This window comes from Heterodontus francisci, chromosome 20 (genome assembly GCF_036365525.1).
Source record: "Heterodontus francisci isolate sHetFra1 chromosome 20, sHetFra1.hap1, whole genome shotgun sequence".
Lineage (NCBI taxonomy): Eukaryota > Metazoa > Chordata > Chondrichthyes > Heterodontiformes > Heterodontidae > Heterodontus > Heterodontus francisci.
In genome coordinates, this window is record NC_090390.1 from 37,414,963 (window position 1) to 37,434,372 (window position 19,410).

Below are 19,410 nucleotides of genomic sequence, written 5' to 3' on the forward strand. Positions count from 1 at the left end.
AAGCAGTCAACAAGGATTCACCAAGGGGGAGCTAAAAACACTATGTGTTTAAAATTAAACCCTGTTACAGTAAGACCAGGTGAAGGCTGAGAGGGACCCCTAGACACGTTTCTCACCTAATCGTAACACAGTAAATTTCTTTCCCTAAAGGACATTAGTGAACCAGGTGGGTTTTTAAGACAATCGATGATAGCTTCATAGCACCATTACTGAGAATAGCTTTCAATTCCAGATTTTTATTAACTAACTGAATTTATTAATTAACTGAATTTAAATTCCACCAGCTGCCAAGTGTCCCCAGGGCATTAGCTTAGACTTCTGGTTTACTAGTCCAGTGACATTACCACTATGGTACCATTTTCTGTCGGTTCCATGATGCTGAGAGCCATTCCTCTGTACAGTTTAAGAGATGAAGGCATCCTTGTCCCCTACTGATTTTGCTCTGCTCCCTTCTATTGTGTGCCACCTTGTCCTGCAAGAGAGGGCAGAATGTCAGTGATTGTGTAGCAATGCGTTTTGGTGATGTTCCTGATATAGCTTAACAGCTGGAGGTATGTGGATGTTGTGAGAGGTGGATGTGAGGCCAGCAGCATTGGCAGGTGTGCGAGGGTGAGGTGGAGTATCTGGATGTTAGGTGTGAGTCCTGCGTGCCAGGGAGTGCTGATGGGCGAGTGATGGGGTGTGGTGCACTTTGCAGCGTGATAGTTTGGTGTTGTGGTGGGTAGGAGATGTCAGATGACGATGCATTCACTTACCTTGACGACCCATGTAAGTTTATTCAATTTTCCACCATTTAAATTCCACCAATATTATTCAATGCAGCTTCTCTTTAAGAGATAGAGCCTGCCTTTAGGAAGTGTAGGTTGGCTGCACCACATGGTATCCAAACAATGCTGTTCAGATTCCTGCTGAGCACAGAGAAAGCCAGCAGCGCGAAGAACGAGGAAGCTGCATAGGATCCACTCGGCCACAGGCTACAATCAGGCAGATAAAGTGGCAGCACCAAATATGCGTGCTGTCTGTCTTGATCAGAACCAGTGCGAGCAGGTCGTAGATCACGACCCCTCTGCCCAAAAACCGAGGCACATGAATTTCTAGCCCACGATCTCTGGATTATTACCAGAGCGACTTTCAAATTGGCATAGGGAAAAGCAGATTAAGGAGGTGAATATGTGGCTGAAGGAGTGGTATGAAATAGGGCCCTGGCATCAGTATTGGGACAGGATGGAACTGTTTCGTTGGACGGGCTCCACCTGAACTGTGCTGGACCAGGATCCAGCAGAAAGGATAAACAGAGCAGTCACAGGACTTTAAACTAGTAAATGGGGGGGAGCTCAGGTGGAAAAGGCAGTATAAATAATTCTGAAACAACCAATAGGGAAGAAAGTTGAGTAATCGTCATAAATTGTGCAATAGGCACTACAGGTAAAGGAAAAACGAAACAATAGAAATTAATTAAATCATAAGGGAAAAATAAGAAATGTGACAAAAACAACATTTGAGCAGAAGGACAGATTAAGGTGTGGTCCAAATAAATGTTCTTGATACAAATACACGATTGTAGGGAAGAAACTGAATGAATTGCAGGTGCAAATTCAACTTAGAGGGTATGACATGATAGCCATTACTGAGACATGGCTGCAGAACCATCAGGACTCTAAACTGAATATATCAGATTATAAGGTCTAGGGAAGCATAGAAAGTATGTTAGAGGGGGAGGAGTAGTATTCATACTTAAGGGTGAAATTACTTCTATGATAAGAGATGACATAATGAGATGTAAGCAGGCAGTGGAGACTTTATGGGTACAAATAAGAAATAGAAAAAAAATTAATGACTATAGTGGGAGTTGTGTATAGGCTCCCTGGTAGCAACTGTGAAGTGGAAGAATGTACTAATACAGAAATGAGACAAGCATATCATAAAGGTAGAGTGGTTTTAATGGGGATTTTCCTTTCCATATAGATTGGGATAAGCAGAAAGGTAGCAAATTTCTTGTTTGTGTTCCGGTTAGTTCTCAATATGACCTAAAACCAATAAGGGGGCAGGCCATATTAAATTTAAGAATGAGCAATGAGCAATGAGCCATGAGCCAGATTTAGTTAACAGCCTAAAAGTGCATGAACATTTATCTAATAGTAGACATAATATGACTGAGTTTAATGTTGTGTTTGGAAGGAAGAAACCAAAACAGCTACTAAAGTTCTAGATTTAGGTAAGGCTGACTTCAATGGGATGAGACAGAAACTGTCTACAATAAACTGGGAAGATCTGGTAATGGGTAAAAAGAACTTTGACAATGATATTAGAAAAAAAATGGTGAATAACAGCAATAAAACCAGAAAATACTGGAAATACTCAGCAGGTCTGGCAGTACCTGTGGAGAGAGAAGCAAAGTTAATGTTTCAGGTCAGTGACCTTTCATCAGTTCTGAGAGACTGAGAAAAAGTTGAAGCTCATGGAATTCAAGACAAATTATGACTTGGTTAGGAGATTGGTTGAGTGGCAGGAGACAAAGAGTAAGAATAATGGGCCGGTACTCTAATTGGCAGGATGCGACTAATACTGTCCCACAGAGATCTATGTTGGGGCCTCTACTATTCCCTGTATTTATTAACAACTCAGATAATGGGATAGAGAGCCACATAGCCTAGTTTGTTGATGCCACAAAGATAGGCAAAATATTAACAGGTTATGTGAATGGGCAAAACTATTAGGAAAGTATGAGCTCATTCACTATGGAACTCAAAAGGTTAAATCAGAGCACTTAATAAATGGTGAAAAGTTGGAAGCAGTGGAAGTCCAAGGAGACTTGAGGATCTAGGTACATAGATAATTAAAATTTTATGGGCAGGTACAGAAAATAATCAAAAAATCTAATGGAATAATGGTCTTAATATCGAGAGACCTAGCATATGCGAGGGGTTAAAAGTCATTCTGCAGCTATACAAAGCCCTGGTTAGACCACATTGGAGTATTCTGTTCAGTTCTGAGCACCACACCTTAGAATGGATATATTGACCTTGGGGAGAGTGCAGTGTAGATTTACTAGAATGATACCAAGACTCCAAGGGTTAAGTTATGAGAAGAGATTATACATACTAAGGTTGTATTCCATGGAATTTAACAAATTAAAGGGTGATTTGATTGAAGTTTTCAAGATACTAAGGGGAACAGATAAGAGATAGAGAGAACTATTTCTACTGGTTGGGGAAATCTAGGATTAGGGAACATAACCTAAAGATCGTAACCATGCCTTTCAGGAGTGAAATTAGGAAACACTCCTATGTGCAATGGATGGTAGAAGTTTGAAACCCTCTTTCACCAATGGCAGTTGATGCTGTTGTTAATTCTAAATTTGAGATTGATAGATTTCTGTTAGCCAAAGGTATTAAGGAATATGGGGTAAAGGTGGGTTTATGGAGTTAGGCCACAGATCAGCCATGATCTCAATGAATGGCAGAACAGGCTTGAGGGACTAAATGGCCCACTCCTGTTTGCATGTTCCTGAGTGTTTCTTTTGAGTAAATCATTGTCTCTACAAGCAAATATCAGTAATGTGATTTGGCCTGTTTCCGTGAGCAGCAGCATGTGGATAGCTTTTATTTGAATGCCTAAGGTGAAAAGACCCTTGCCTTGAGTGCCTCCACTGATTCTTTTCTTCCAGGTAGAGAGGACTGTGCAATGGGTTGGGTACAATTGCAGTTTCCTTGCCAAACACAACAGATTGGAGGTGGGTTGCAGCTTTGATAAAGTATGTACAGCTTCAGTAGTGAAAGCAACAAAGAAATTCAAAGAAGCAACCAAATTGTTGGATCAAAACATCAGTACTTCCCACAACTAGGAAGCAGAGTCCCATTTAAGAAAAGGCCCAGACATGGCTGACTTTGGGGTCTACCACTGCAGCACCTGTTTCATATGGGTGCTGCGACTGCAGCACTGTTCAGACATTATAAGATCAGTAAATCAGTAACAGTTTTTTGGGCCCTTAATGAATATAGTACATGTCTGATGTGCAGATCCTTGGTTTATTGACAGGAGGACTGCAGGCCTCAGTGCTTGATAATATGGATCACCTGTGTCTAATACATGTTAGCACAATTGGCACAGAGCAAATATATCCCCACTTGTTGATAAATATACGGTAAGCACTTAATGCACATGATTTCTCCCATTCTAGAATAAGATTGCCCTCAGTAATGTACAACAACATTGGTGAAGATCCATTTTATGCACATTAATGAATCCTAAAATAAACCCATTTCAGCAACACTTAAAATGTCTATATACTGGAGGTTTTTTGTTGCACAAAGTATACATAGCTACATCTTAAAGCATACTAAAACAAAACACCAAGTATTCAGAGGTGCAAATTATTCTCTTACATATTAGTTAATGCATCCAGGCCTTTGAATAAGTCTTTAGGAAGAGTTTGAAGATTGTTATTTGCCAAACTTCTGTTGAAAGCAAACAAAAGTGAAAGACAATATATTAGTAATATAGAATTCTGAAACTGTTACCTCAGCAAATCTTGCTTCAACAACTATTAAAATGACTTAAGACAGTAAGGTGAAAGTATGAAAGATACCTTGCACCATCATGTTTCTTATTCTAATGCTTCAAAATTTTGAAAGACCAGCTGATCTCCAGTTTTTATTGCACACACACTTTTTAAAAGAAAATTGAAATTGAGTAGGACTCAGCAGCTAACATTTCTAACTCCACCTGTTCATAAATTCAGTCTTCGGCAAGTCAGGAGTCCAGGCCTTCAAGTTAGCTAGAATTTTAAATTTTAAATGTTAAACATTGTTATAGCGACTATGTCTTAGTTATTCGTATAGGCTGAATGAATTCGGACTGCTTTCACTGGAGAAATGCAGACTTAGAGGGGATATGACTGTAGCCTTTAAAACAATGAAAATATTAGATTCTAACAATTGAATTAGCCATTCAAAATAAGGGGTCTGCACATAAAATCTTAAGGTAGAGTTAGATGTTAGGAAATCATCGCACTCTGTGTTAAACTCCAGAAAGCTTGTTATGGAAGGATAATGCTGGAGCCTATCTTTACTCAGCCTCACATTTATTGTACGGCATAAAAGGATTACAAACATGTAACTTCTCAGTCAAACCCTTCACCAATATCAGTAAGTGCCTGCTTATAAATGTTCAAGTAAGACCCCAATTAACACCCTCCACCTGTATATAATCAAACAATTACAGATTAACAAACTCCCTTCTTTCTTTTTTAATACAACATGGATTAACATGCTCAAACATTTCAAAATAAATTCCATACTATGCACAAATTATTAACATGCTCAAAGAAAATTTCAAAGTCTCTGATTACCTGAGCCACGTGCAAATTGGCATAGGGCAAATAAGATTACATAAATTAATGCGTGGCACAAAGACTGGTGCGGTAGAAGTGGGTTCCGGTTCGTGGGGCTCTGGCACCAGTACTGGGGAAAGTGGTGGCTGTACTGTTGGGATGGTCTACATCTGAACCGTGCTGGGGCTGGTGTTTTAGTGAGCCACATAACTAGGGAATAGAGAGGGTTTTAAACTGAATAGTGGGGGCAAGGGATCAAATTTGGGAAGACATGATAAATCAAGTAGAGATAAGGCAAGAGAGGAAGGTATTAATGTGGGAAATGATAAACAGACTGTGACAGGAAGGGACAGAGCGTACAAATCTAAGAGTAAATCAACAGATAAGGGTAGAGGTTACAAAAATACTAAATAATAAACTAAAGGCTCTGTATCTGAACGCACATAGCATTTGAAACAAAACAGATGAACTGAAAGTGCAAATAGAAATAAATAAGTACAATCTGATAGCCATTACAGAGATATGGCTGCAGGATGACATAGATTGGGACCTGACTATTGAAAGATACATGGCATTTAGGAAGCTAGGAAAAGTTGGAGGTGTGGCTCTGTTAATTAATGATGGTATTAGCGCAATAGAGAGGGATGACCCAAGTTCAGGAAACCACGATGCAGAAGCAGTTTGGGTAGAGATGAGAAATCATAAAGGCAGGAAGTCACTTGTGGGAGTGGTGTACAGGCCACCTAACGTTAACCACACTGTAGGACGGGGTATAAAGGAAGAAATAATGGCAGCTTGTCAGAAAGGTATGGCTATTATTATGGGGGATTGTAACCTACATATAGACTGAAAAAATCAGATGGGCAGAGGTAGCCTAGATGAGGAGTATATAGAATGTTTTCGGAATAAATTTTCAGAACAGTACGTTCTGGAGCTAACCAGAGAGCACGCTATTCTAGACCTGGTATTATGCAACGAGATAGGATTAATTAATGACCTCACAGTTAAGGCTCCTACAATGAACAAGGTTTAAGAGGAATACTGGGCCCCAACGAAAAGCAAGATCTACCTACAATCAAGGACTCTACAGTGAGCTCGAAGAACTGAAACAAAACCTCTTCAGATATTGCCTCAAACTTCTCTTTATTAAGTGGGCTTTGGTCTTTCGTATACCGGCATGTACAGCCACTGTACCCGTCTAAGAGTGAAGTCCAAAGTACGGAAAGTCCTCATCAGGGAACTCCTCTTTGCTGACGATGCTGCTTTAACATCTCACACTGAAGAGTGCCTGCAGAGTATCATCGACAGGTTTGCGGCTGCCTGCAATGAACTTGGCCTAACCATCAGCCTCAAGAAAACGAACATCATGGAGCAGGACGTCAGAAATGCTCCATCCATCAATATTGGCGACCACTCTCTGGAAGTGGTTCAAGAGTTCACCTACCTAGGCTCAACTATCACCAGTAACCTGTCTCTAGATGCAGAAATCAACAAGCGCATGGGAAAGGCTTCCACTGCTATGTCCAGACTGGCCAAGAGAGTGTGGGAAAATGGCACACTGACACGGAACACAAAAGTCCGAGTGTATCAAGCCTGTGTCCTCAGTACCTTGCTCTATGGCAGCGAGGCCTGGACAACGTATGTCAGCCAAGAGCGACGTCTCAATTCATTCCATCTTCGCTGCCTCCGGAGAATATTTGGCATCAGGTGGCAGGACCGTATCTCCAACACAGAAGTCCTCGAGGCGGCTAACATCCACAGCTTATACACACTACTGAGTCAGCGGCGCTTGAGATGGCTTGGCCATGTGAGTCGCATGGAAGATGGCAGGATCCCCAAAGACACATTGTACAGCAAGCTCGCCACTGGTATCAGACCCACCAGCCGTCCATGTCTCCGCTTTAAAGACGTCTGCAAACGCGACATGAAGTCCTGCGACATTGATCACAAGTCGTGGGAGTCAGTTGCCAGCGTTCGCCAGAGCTGGTGGGCAGCCATAAAGGCGGGGCTAAAGTGTGGCGAGTCGAAGAGACTTAGCAGTTGGCAGGAAAAAGGACAGAGGCGCAAGGGGAGAGCCAACTGTGTAACAGCCCCGACAAACAAATTTTTCTGCAGCACCTGTGGAAGAGTCTGTCACTCTAGAATTGGCCTTCATAGCCACTCCAGGCGCTGCTCCACACACCACTGACCACCTCCAGGCGCTTACCCATTGTCTCTCGAGATAAGGAGGCCAAAGAAGATACCGGCATGTACAGCCACTGTAGTCTCATGGGCCCTTCTTAATATTCCTCTATGGCACCACTAACTGGTGAACTACTTCCACTCCTTGCTCTCAGGTCTGTGAGATCAACTGTATTTCCTCATCAGTACCTCATTCTTTAAATAGTAGCAATCAGGGACTCCCTTTGCTTCACTTCCAGACTGGGCAGCCTGTGCTAACTCTCGCAATACTGGGTCGGCTCGCTGAGCCTCAGCCAGGAAAAATCCATTTAATTAATTCCCTGGGTCTCCCAACTTTCCAAAGAAAGTTTCAAACAGACAGACCTGGTCATCTGCCTGCAGTGCCAATTCAGTCTCTTCTACGGGAGCTGGTTTGATCATGGCCTGATCCACTTTACATTCAAGGAAACTGCAGGGGTCCATCTCCTGCCACTGCCCTGTCTTTCTTACCTCCTGTGGTCTTTCTTTCACTACTGGATGGGCTATCACCTTCACCCTCGCCAGATCATTACATCTGAGCAGGTCAACCCCGTCCACAGGCAAACTATGGACAATCCCTACGGTCACCGGTCCCAAAATTAGTTCGCACTCAAGGTACACAGGTATAGGCATACCTTGCCCTCCAATACCATTCACCACCATTCTGGTGTTCACTGCACTCTCTGGGGGAAAGGTCAGGCCTTTTCCCAGTAAAAGAGATCCAGTGACCCCCGTGTCCCTGAGAATTAATATGGGCTTGCTTGCCCCACTCGAGAGGTATGGGGTTACTTTCCCTTCAAACACAAAACCCTGACAACCTTCAGGAATCCTATTAAATTTTCCTGCACTTGCAGCAGTAGGTTTCCTGGGTCTCACTGTTACTACAGTTAAAGCCACAGCTTGTTCTACTGTGCTTTCCATCGGGTCCCTGTCACTGAGTGGGTGTGCCCTGATTAACCCTACAGGTTTTCCCTTTAGTTTCCAGCAGTCAGCTTTTAAATGCCCTGCTTTATTACAATGGAAGTACACAGCTATCTGGGTCTCAGTCTTACTGCTCACAGCACCTTCCCTTTTGGCTAGAGGAGGACTCCCTGTGTCTCCTGCTTTTCTTTCTCTCCCAGGACTGTTTGCGCTCCTATCACCTTCCCAACCATTGTCCTTTTCAGATTTGTGGAGGTGAGTAGGAAAGGTTCTCCCCTGGGAAACTGACTTATAAATTAAAGCAAACTCATCAGTCAGAACGGCCGCTTGCCAGGCTCTCTGGACTGCTGCTCCTCTACATGGGTCTTTATGGAGAGTGGGATAGAGTGTTTAAATTCCCCTAACAGAATTACTTCTCTGAGATTCTCATAGCTGAGCTGTACTTTAAGAGCCCTCAGCCACTGGTCAAAAGCTAGCTGCTTACTTCTTTCAAACTCCAGATAAGTTTGATTAGCTTGCTTTTTGAGGGTTCTAAACTTTTGGAGATAGGCTTCGGGTACTAATTCATATGCCCTGAGGATAGCATTTTTGGTTAGTTTATAATTTGATGATCTCTCATCTGGCAACAGGGAATAAACCTCATGGGCTTTTCCAGTTAGCTTGCTTTGTAATAAAAGAGGCCAGGTCTCAGCTGGCCATTTTAGCTGCCTTGCCAGTTTCTCAAAGCACACAAAAAATCCTTCTACATCTTCCTCATTGAATTTTGGAATTAATTGAGCTAGTTTTAACAATTCTGTACCCAGCCCTGAATTATGATCCTCCATTGTGGCCCTGCTTTCACTGGGGTTACTCTGTCGCCTCCTAGTTAACTCAAGCCACTTCAGCTCTCTTTCTTCTGAACGTTTCCATATATGTTACCAATAAAACATTGCAGGATCTCCTTTTAGTTGAACACAACCAATTTTCAACAAAACAAATCTCACCAAGAAATACCACACTCTGAAAGCATAATTAAGGCCATAGACACATTTGTGCAGTTTCCATAGTTTGCCTTCTGCATCTGCTGCTGCTCTGAAAAGTATCACCCTGCAGAAATGCAGCTTTTATGTCAATGGATCTACACTCCCATGGATTTGTGGCCAAAAGAGCTAAGAAGATTTAAGATGACTTTTCCAGCTGTCGGAGAGTCCACTCTAACATTGGTATCACCCAGTCGCTCTTCAAAACCTCTTGCAACTAGCCTCACTTTTGTCTTCTAAGTTGCACTGGGATGGACTTTTTCAGTACAAATCCATCTATGTGACAAGGCTGGCAGTCCCCTATCTGATAACTCAGAGTAAACTCCAAAATCTCTAATTCCTTATGTTTTGCTTCTCTTATTAGTTTATCCTCAAGTTTATTGGCGGCCACTAAAACGTCACGGTCATGAGGACTTCTGCTTCTAGTTCTATTCAGAAACTGTTCTCTACCCTTTGTTTCATTGTGGGATCTGCTCAAACTACGGCCTCTTTGATGTCTTTCAGCACTACTGCTAGAAGATCTCCCTCGCACATTATCGGAGGCTCTTTCTCCAGTATGTGATCGCTCCCTTATGTAAGAGTTACTTCCAGACCCACTATTAGAACTTGCACTGCACTTTCTTACCCTCCACTCTTTCACCCTATTCTGCCAGTTCATGGACCTTGCTTCTTGGTCATCATCTTGAACACTTAACCTATATTTAAGCTTGCCTGTAGATTTTCCTGCACACCCCACAATTGTTGCATTCCTCCATCTATTAGACCCCTCTGGAATACATGTTACCTGAGTATCTACTCGGGCAATTGTCTTTGGATTTGATAGCTCTTTCAGGATCCCCTCAGGATCTTACACGTGTCAATAAAATCACCTCTCATCCTTCTAAACTCCAATAAATACAGATTCTTGATAAGCAAGGGGGTGGAAGATTATTGGGGTTGGGTGGAAATGTGGAGTAATCAGTTCAGCCATGAACTTATTGAATGGTGAAGCAGGCTCGAAGGACTGAGTGGCCTACTCCTGCTCCTAATTTGTATGTTTGCATGTTCTTGAGCATCATGATCCCTCAGATTACTATTCAACCCTGGATCTACCTCATTCTGTTCCTCAGGACCTTCATCAAAAACCACATGAGTATTTGAGGTACCTCGTTTCCCTCTGTCAACTGCTCAGATTCTGAGATTTTGTAATCAACCCGATCAAGCGTGAGGAATGAACCTTTAGTTTGATTTCCATGCTTGATAACTACTGTCTTACCATCATGACCGATTACCTTACCAAAGCCCTTCCATTCCCTATGACCATCTCTTTTATAATACATCAAATCTCCTAAATTAAATTCCTCTGATGGCCTTATACGATGTCTCTGAATTTTCTCAAAGACCTCTGCCTTGATGAAAGCCTGTCTCTCTGCATATAAAGCATTCAAATGTGCAGAAAAAAATTGAACTAATTGCAATACTTTCTAGAGCAGGAGGACTATCACACATTACAGAAAGCAATTTGGGATTCCACCCATAGACCAATTGTTAGGAACTATATCCTCCAACCATCTGAAGTGAATTCTTTGCATGAACTGCCCATGCCTCATATGCATTTAATAGGTCATCTTTTTTGTAAATTTCATCCAAGAATTCTAACAGAAGATCCTTCATTAGTATCCAACTGACGAGCATCCAGTTCACAAAACACTACTTCTGATTTTACTTTTGACAGGAAGTGACAATGCCAAGACCATACCCTGTTTCCTCTTTGGTAGAGTTGTCACCAGTGTCCACATATCCACTTCAAACTTCCAGTGGTCATATGGTTCAGACTCAGAGAACATCAGAGGGTAATCATACTCTGACAATTTACAGTTGCTTTCTGCCATATTTTCCACAATAGCCCCTGCAATTTTAGTTTTCTATGTAAAAAAAAATCCGAGTTTGCAAACTTCAGCTTTAGACAACCATCCTCTGCCACCATCTTAAACTCCAGAAAGCTTGTTATGGAAGGATAATGCTGGAGCCTATCTTTACTCAGCCTCACATTTATTGCACAGAGTAAAAAGATTACAAACATGTAACTTCTCACTCAAACCCTTCACCAGTCTCAGTAAGTGTCTGCTTATAAGTGTTCAAGTAAGACCCCATTAACACCCTCCACCTGCATATAATCAAACAATTAACACACAATTAACAGATTAACACTCTGGGGCAGATTTCCTGCTGTCCAGCAAGGCAGTTATAATTAGGCCTTTTAGGAGTGAAGCTTCCACTTGCCCAAACAAGATCAAATGTTCTCCCAGTCTGGATGTTTCATTATCTCTGGCCTGGATGAACATTAGCAGATTCATGTCTCACCTGGGATACAGCCTGACACCACCACACCACCATTGATTTTAAGTTCTTCCTCAGCCATTTATAACAAGGGCTGATGGGAACAATGTAGAAATGCTTCTGAGGGTAGCCTGGCAAGCACAGAATCACATCTAATGTTAGACGTTGTGTTCTGGGCAAACAGCACGTCCTTTCGGCTGTTCGCAAGAGGCAGAGTACTGATCGTACTTAACCAGCCCATACTTGCAAAACTCAGAACACAACGTATAATGTTAGATGTGATTTAGCGACTGGACAGCACTTACTGAACAATCTCGAGTATACTAAGAATTACACTAACAACCAATTTAAGGTTATCAGTCAGGCTCGCAATGTGGCTTATTTACATTTGCTAGAAGCTACATATATTCATACACAGGAACCTGTCCTCTGCAGGCAAAAGGAGTATGTCCAGGCGTTGCACTTTATTTGAATTAAACAAAGCGTGGGGGACAGTAGTTCCCTGTTGCATTCTCCATGGCAATGCCTCAACCAATCAGAGACGATTTGCCAACCAATCAACACCCTTTACTCATGCAGTATAAATTGTTGCTCCTTTTGAAATTTGGCATTCTTGCAACTGTCCTGATGAGTGCAAGATGAAAAGCTTTGACAACATGTCTTTTTTTCAGCAATAATACTCTTGTTCGATAGATCACACAGTAGTAACAGCAAGTCAAACGTGACAGCTGCTAAATCTTGTATTACAATACACGGGGTGAAATCTATTATGCAAGTATAACTTTCAGACCATCTGCAAACTGGAAACAGCATGCAAATACGAATACCTTATGACACCATCTGTAAAATTTGTTCTCCTACATTATACTGTGCCTGAAGATTTGGGCTGCTTCTTCCTTACTTCAGCCTGGATGGTTGGTTCTTATAAAGTGGCACACACCACTGTGCTAATGATTTACCATTTTTTCCTTCACATGTTGCTTCACATTGTCTCACCTGAACAAATTACCTCTGTTGGACCTTTTATTTAGAGTGAAAGCAAACCCAATGCCTAATTTTCGGGCCTTCTGCCTACAACACCCAGGGTGGGCACTGCTCGAAAGGTGAGAATTTTATAGTTACTATTGTAATTTTATTTTGCCAATGTTGACTACTCCAGGGTGCAAAGTATCATTTCATGGCTCTTGCTTAGTTATTGCTCACTTTATGCTAACAGACCTTTGTTATAAATGAGCTTTCCCAAGTAAATAAGGCTACCATGTTCAAAGATAATAAAATTGGATATAGAGCTCCTTAATTCAATAATTAATTCCCTTTTCCTGACCTCATCAGCATTAGAAGCAGCAAATTAATTGGTTTGGGCAAAGCAGTTTACTGCTTGAATAGCTGCTTTAGTCAATTACATGCTGATACCCTAGATTTAAGAAATCAATTAACATAATTATGTATCTCCAGATTATTTAGCAAAAGACAGAGACTATTTAGCAAATAATTTAATGCTAATTAATAAATAGTGATGCAACATTAATCTAAATACTTCAATAATTATGTATTTATTTTAAATACTAGAACCAAAGTTAGTTTACAAATATATACCAATTAAATTACAGTAACATACTTACAAATGAGTAAGTGTCTTGAGGCCTCGGAAAGCGTGCCTTGAAATGGACTCGATTTTATTGTTCTCTATAAATCTGGAGAAATATTAATAGTGTTATATATACCACATTGATTATTACAAATAATCACACTAATGTAGGATATCTAATTTTTCATTGCAGGAAAATGTAGCATATACTTACAGATATTCCAGGTGATCAAGACCTTTAAATGCATCATTGGCAATCGAATAAAATGTGTTTGAAGTAAACAAACTGTCAAAAAATTAACAATTAATTAAAGTTTACTAAACCATATACAATTTGAAGCTTAATATCATTCATAACCAATTATACTATTCCTATTTCAAAGCTACACCAAGATCAATTTAAAGCTGACAAAAAAAAGTGTATCTTATGAAACATGACAGTGTTTTAGTGCTTCCTTACCAAAAGACCTATACAGCATCAATATCCACCATTACACCTTTTTTGATTGTAGTATTTTGGTTAAATTTCTGCGAGTACTCTTACGACTGACGAGGGAGGAGTGCGCTGTCTTTTCTAGTTCCACTTCTCCACAAGTCACAACATATATTTAAATGTTTACCCAATTACCAATACGGTCAATCATAGACTCTACCCTTTATCCCAGAATAAAATACACCAACCAGGTTTCTTTATTAAACAACAAAATTATCAGTTTATTATAAAACAAGACTTAATCAGTAACAAAGCAAAACATTAACACACGGTTTGAAATATGTAAGTTCCCTTTTTACCTTAGACACACACACACACACATTAACTGAAAAGCTTTCTCTTTATAGCTCTGTTACAAAGAAAAAGACAAAAAATACTTTGGCCAATTACTTGCTAATTCTTGAAGAAATAAAGAGAATATATGGAAAGATGTCAGTTGTCCCTTTTTGTCCCAAATACACGTAGATGGTTGTCACGGGGATCTTTATAGAGCAGTTCTTTTCAGGCTTTCCAGGAGAAATGCGGCAACAGGGGTTTCTGGCAAGCCTTTCGGGGGGAATACAGCATCAATTTTTCTATTTCTCACTTCTGAGAGCTTCTCAACGAGATGGAAAAGCTGGCAGGCTTTTCAAAGAGATGGAAAAAGTCTGAGCTCAGGTTTTGGCCTTGGCAGGTTGTTTTTTTGTTACTCCTTTGAAAACACTGTCCAAAGCGAAACCAGAAACAATATCTCAAGAGTCAAGCCTCCTGACCCCTATAAATCTTGACCTGTCACTTCTTCGTAGACATCTTCCGCAGGTCAAAAAAACCCCGCTGGGTCCTTATCTGAAGACAGTTGACTTCCAGTAGGGTTGTTTACAAACCAAGTCCGAAAGACCTTCCGATGACCCCAGTGAAAAGAAATCCAGGGAATCCTTTTCAGTTTTCCCAAATAAAACAACGTCCATAATTCTAAAATACAATGAACCTCAAAAAAAACTTAACAAGAAATATAGAAGCACCGTCATAATAGTACTGTGATTCTTCTCCTGCCCCTCTGCCCCCACTATTCTTTATTCACTGAGCCTAACACCTCTGCAGCAAATAGATGCATGGCCTGCTTCCAGATCAGTGAAGCCAATTGTCAGGGACCACCCAGGTTTAACCATCCCTAGCACCTGCTGGGAGATGCTTTAGTCTTGACAAGGCATCTCATGCTCATTCATGCAGTCCAGATCAGGAACTGAATGGAGTGGAGTGGAACCTAAGTTAGCTTCTGTTGCTGCTCTGTGGCTTTCCATGTGAAGATTCAGCATCACTAAACCCAAAAATAACTATATATTTATAGCAGACAATGCCTGCCTTGATAATGACTAGAATCCAGAAATTGTAACTTTAGAATTTTTAATGCAAAAATGACACCACTCTCTTCAAAATGTTACAAGTAGATTGGAGCATCCAAACTATTTGATGTTAACAGTAATCTGATCCCAGTAGAATTGATTTTAAATGATCTCCACTAATGATCAGATCCATAAATCTTAAGAAACCCCCAATCAACTGTATAAATAGTATCTCAAATGAATGAGCCGTGCTGATTATAAATTTATTTGAACGGCTTGATTAGATGGGTTCATTAATGTTATCTAAATTTCATTTCAGACCAAGATAGGCTAAATCTAATTACTTGTGAAGTTTCAAACAACTGGCATTTAGATAGCACCTTTAATGTAGGAAAATATCCCAATGTGCTTTATACAGCAGTAATAAAAGAATAGTTGCTGATCCAAAGAGGGAGATATCAGCAGGAGTGAACAAAAGGCTAGCTGAAAAAGAAAAGCTTACAAAGTCCTTATCATTTATTGACGATTGCAATCTAAATTTCACAAAAATAACCATTTAAGCTACCTTTGTATAATTCCATACCATTAAGTACACAGGGGCTCATAAACAATGGCAGACACCTGACAAGCTCAAACACGCTGGCACTCATTAGCCAAAAGAATCATGCAAAGACATGTGAGATCTCTGTGGCCCCAATGAGGCTGGAACGTGCCAAGGAAGACAGGATCCAAAGCACAAGATATGCACTGTCTTCATTAGACCATGACTTCTCCATAATTGTGCACCCACTCTCAATTGTATATTAATCGTGTTTAATTGTATGCAGGTGGTGGGCATTAACTGGGGAGTCACCTGTATTCCTATAAATAGACACCGACAAACTGGCGTGGTGGTTTGTAATTTTTTTTCTTCTTTCATGGGATGTGGGCATCGCTGGCAAGGCCAACATTTGTTGCCCATCCCTAATTGCCCCTGAGAAAGTGGTGGTGAGCTGCCTTCTTGAACTACTGCAATCCATCTGATGCAGGTACACCCACACTGCTGTTAGGGAGGGAGTTCCAAGATTTTGATCCAGCGACAGTGAAGGAACGGTGATATATTTCCAAGTCAGGATGGTGTGTGGACTTGGAGGGGATTTTTCAAGTGGTGGTGTTCCTATACGTCTGCTGTCCTTTTTCTTCTAGGTGGAACAGGTCACAGGTTTGGAAAGTGCCGTTGATGGAGGCGTGGTGAGTTGCTGCAGTGCATCTTGTATATGCTACACGCTGCCTCCACTATGCATCGGTGGTGGAGGGAGTGAAATGTTTAAGATGGTGGATGGGATGCCAGTCAAGCCGGCTGCTTTGTCCCGGATGGTGTCAAGCTTCTTGAGTGTTGTTGGAGCCGCACTCATCCAGGCAAGTAGAGAGTATTCCATCACACTCCTGATTTGTGCCTTGTAGATGGTGGATAGGCTTTGGGCAGTCAGGAGGTGGGTTACTTGCTGCAGAATTTCCAACCTCTGACCTGCTCTTGGTGTCACAGTATTTATGTGACTGCTCCAGTTCAGTTTCTGGTCAATGGTAACCCCCAGGATGTAATGTGTAACTCTGTAAATAAATGCTTATATAAGTGTGTAAAGGTTGGCTCCAGTTCTATCCTTCACCAACAGGCTTTCTGGAATATTAATATGGTAAGTGAATAATTGCATAAAGGTGAAGGTCAGAAACTGAGAAAATAATTTTCAGACAGAAAACTAAAATCCTAGGGGGCCACTGCAGAAAACGGCAGAAAGCAAGTGTAAATTGTTGTGGCATGATTACCCTCGGATGTTCTCGGAGACTGAACCATTTGACTAGTTGAAGACTGAAGTGGATATGTGAACATGGACTATGTCCCTACCAAGGAGGAAACAAGGTATGGCCTTGGCGTTGTTGCTTCCTACAAGAAGTAAAATCAAAAGTATTTTGTGAGATGGATCCCCATCAGTTGGCTCATGATGACGGTTTGGACCTTCTATTAGAGTTGTTGGGTGAAGAGGATTCTAGTGAATGGAGGGATGTGACAATTTTGGGACGTACAGAAAAAACTACTGGCAAGTTTAAATATTGGTTGAATGTTCAGGATGATGGCCAAGAAGCAAGGTCCATGGATTGGCACAATGGGGTGAAAAAGTGAAGAGTAAGAAAGTGCAGTGCAAGGACTGATAATGGGTCCAGAAATGGCTTGTCTCAGAAAAACAATTAGGTACCGGAGAAAGACCCTCTGGTAGTGCAAGAGGGAGACCTCACCGTAGTAGTCCCGACAGACATAAAAGTGCAAGTAGAAGCCATAGGCTGCATAAATTGGACAATGAACGAAAGGCCATTGACGTCGTGAAACAGAACTAGATGCAGAAGTCCCCATGATTGTGAAGTTTTAGTGATAAGCTAATAGGAGTGGCAAAACAAAGGGAATTAAATAGTTGGAAGGAGTTTGCAGTTTATTCTGAGGAACCAGATAAGGGTCAACCAGCTTTCTCATAAAGGTAGATTTGTACTGAAAAAGTCCTTGCAGATGGGACTTCTAAGGCTAAAGCAAGGTGATTTTGAAGAGCAACTGGGTGATACAGATGTTAGTGTTGACTCTCCCACAGCTGGAAAAGTAATCTTGAAAATCTTTTTAGCTTTTTGACCACATGTTCGTGGAAGTGTAGATTAATCTACATACAAGCCACATTTCTGCAGGGTGATACTTTTCACAGAGAAGTGTTTCTGAAGCTGCTCAAAAAGGCAGTGGATGCAGAAGGAAATCTATGGAAACTAAACAAATGCCTCTATCTGAAATAAAAACAAAAAATGCTGGAACCACTCAGCAGATCTGGCAGCATCTGTGGAAAGAGAAGCAGAGTTAATGTTTCTGGTCAGTGACCCTTCTTCAGAACTGACAAATATTAAAAATGTCACAGGTTATAAGCAAGTGAGGTGGGGGTGGGGCAAGAGATAACAAAGGAGAAGGTGCAGATTGGACAAGGCCACATAGCTGACCAAAACGTCATGGAGCAAAGGCAAACAATATGTTAATGGTGTGTTGAAAGACAAAGCATTAGTACAGAATAGGTGTTAACGGACTGAATATTGAACAGCAGCAAGGCAAACATGAAAAAAAAACAGTGGGTAAGCAAACTGAACAAACTAAGATGAAATGAAATAAATGCAAAAAAAAAGGTTGTAAAAAATGTAAAAAAGAAAAAAAGAAAAAACAACTAAAAATGAAAGTAAAATGGGGGGCTGTCATGCTCTGAAATTATTGAACTCAATGTTCAGTCCGGCAGGCTGTAGTGTGCCTAATCGGTAGATGAGATGCTGTTCCTCGAGCTTGCTTCCTTCTCTTCAAATGCCTCTATCTGTTTTGCTGAAAAAATTTTGTGTTCAACTAAAAGCAGATGCCGCAATGTTTTATTGGTATCATAAAGGGAAAACTTTCAGGCATCTTCACGATGCTTATTGATGATTTCTTATAAGATGGTACTGCTTAATTTGAGAAATTTGTTATTAATAAGATTAGTGTAGAATTTTAAATTGAGAATTAAGCTTATGAGGCTTTTAAATAAATTGGTTTAGATATTAAGTGGAGGACTTCTGGAAAAACTTTAAATCAACAATCCTATTTAGAGTGTTAGGACTAACCAGGATGGCACTAACAAAAAGATGATGCTATATCTAGAAGAGACAGAACAACTGCTAAGCTTGATTGGTCAGTTGAACTGATTGAGCACTCAGACTAGACCAGATGCTAGTTTTGATGTGTAGGAGTTAAGTACTACGATGAAGCACCCTAATATCAAAAATGTTTTAAGGGCAAATATAACATTTAAAAAATTTAATCTGGAGAAATGTGTGCTTACGTTCCCAACCTTAGGTGACCCAAAGAACAGGAAACCAGTCATTTTTAGTGAGGCTTCACATGCTAGTCTTCCTGATAGGTATTTTAGTGCAGCCAGTTTCATAACATTTCTTATGGGTGAGATGGGAAATGTTGTCATTTGGCTTGGGATGCTAAGAAAATAAAAAGGGTTGTTAAAAGTACTTTGGCTGCTGAAACATTGGCTCTTGTGCGGGCAGTAGATACGGGATTCCATTTGTGAAAAAAATTGTGAGATTCTTTACAATGGGTGTACAGAATATAGTATTCCAATAGAATGTTACCTAGATAATTGTTCATTGTGGGATAATGTGCACTCTACGAAAGGTGTGAG

The 19,410-nt window shown here is 40.8% G+C and overlaps 1 protein-coding gene across 2 annotated transcripts in view; it reads right to left on the reverse strand.

Moving 5' to 3' along the window:
* Nucleotides 1–19,410, reverse strand: part of LOC137380919 (leucine-rich glioma-inactivated protein 1-like) — a 51,356-nt gene that overhangs the window by 28,532 nt on the left and 3,414 nt on the right. For both annotated transcript variants that reach the window (XM_068053329.1, XM_068053328.1), the window contains 3 exons: nucleotides 13,593–13,664; nucleotides 13,413–13,484; nucleotides 4,386–4,457 (listed from right to left, as the gene is read on the reverse strand). In XM_068053329.1, the coding sequence (XP_067909430.1) occupies nucleotides 4,386–4,457; nucleotides 13,413–13,484; nucleotides 13,593–13,664 (216 nt within the window). The remainder of the gene's footprint in view (nucleotides 1–4,385; nucleotides 4,458–13,412; nucleotides 13,485–13,592; nucleotides 13,665–19,410) is intronic.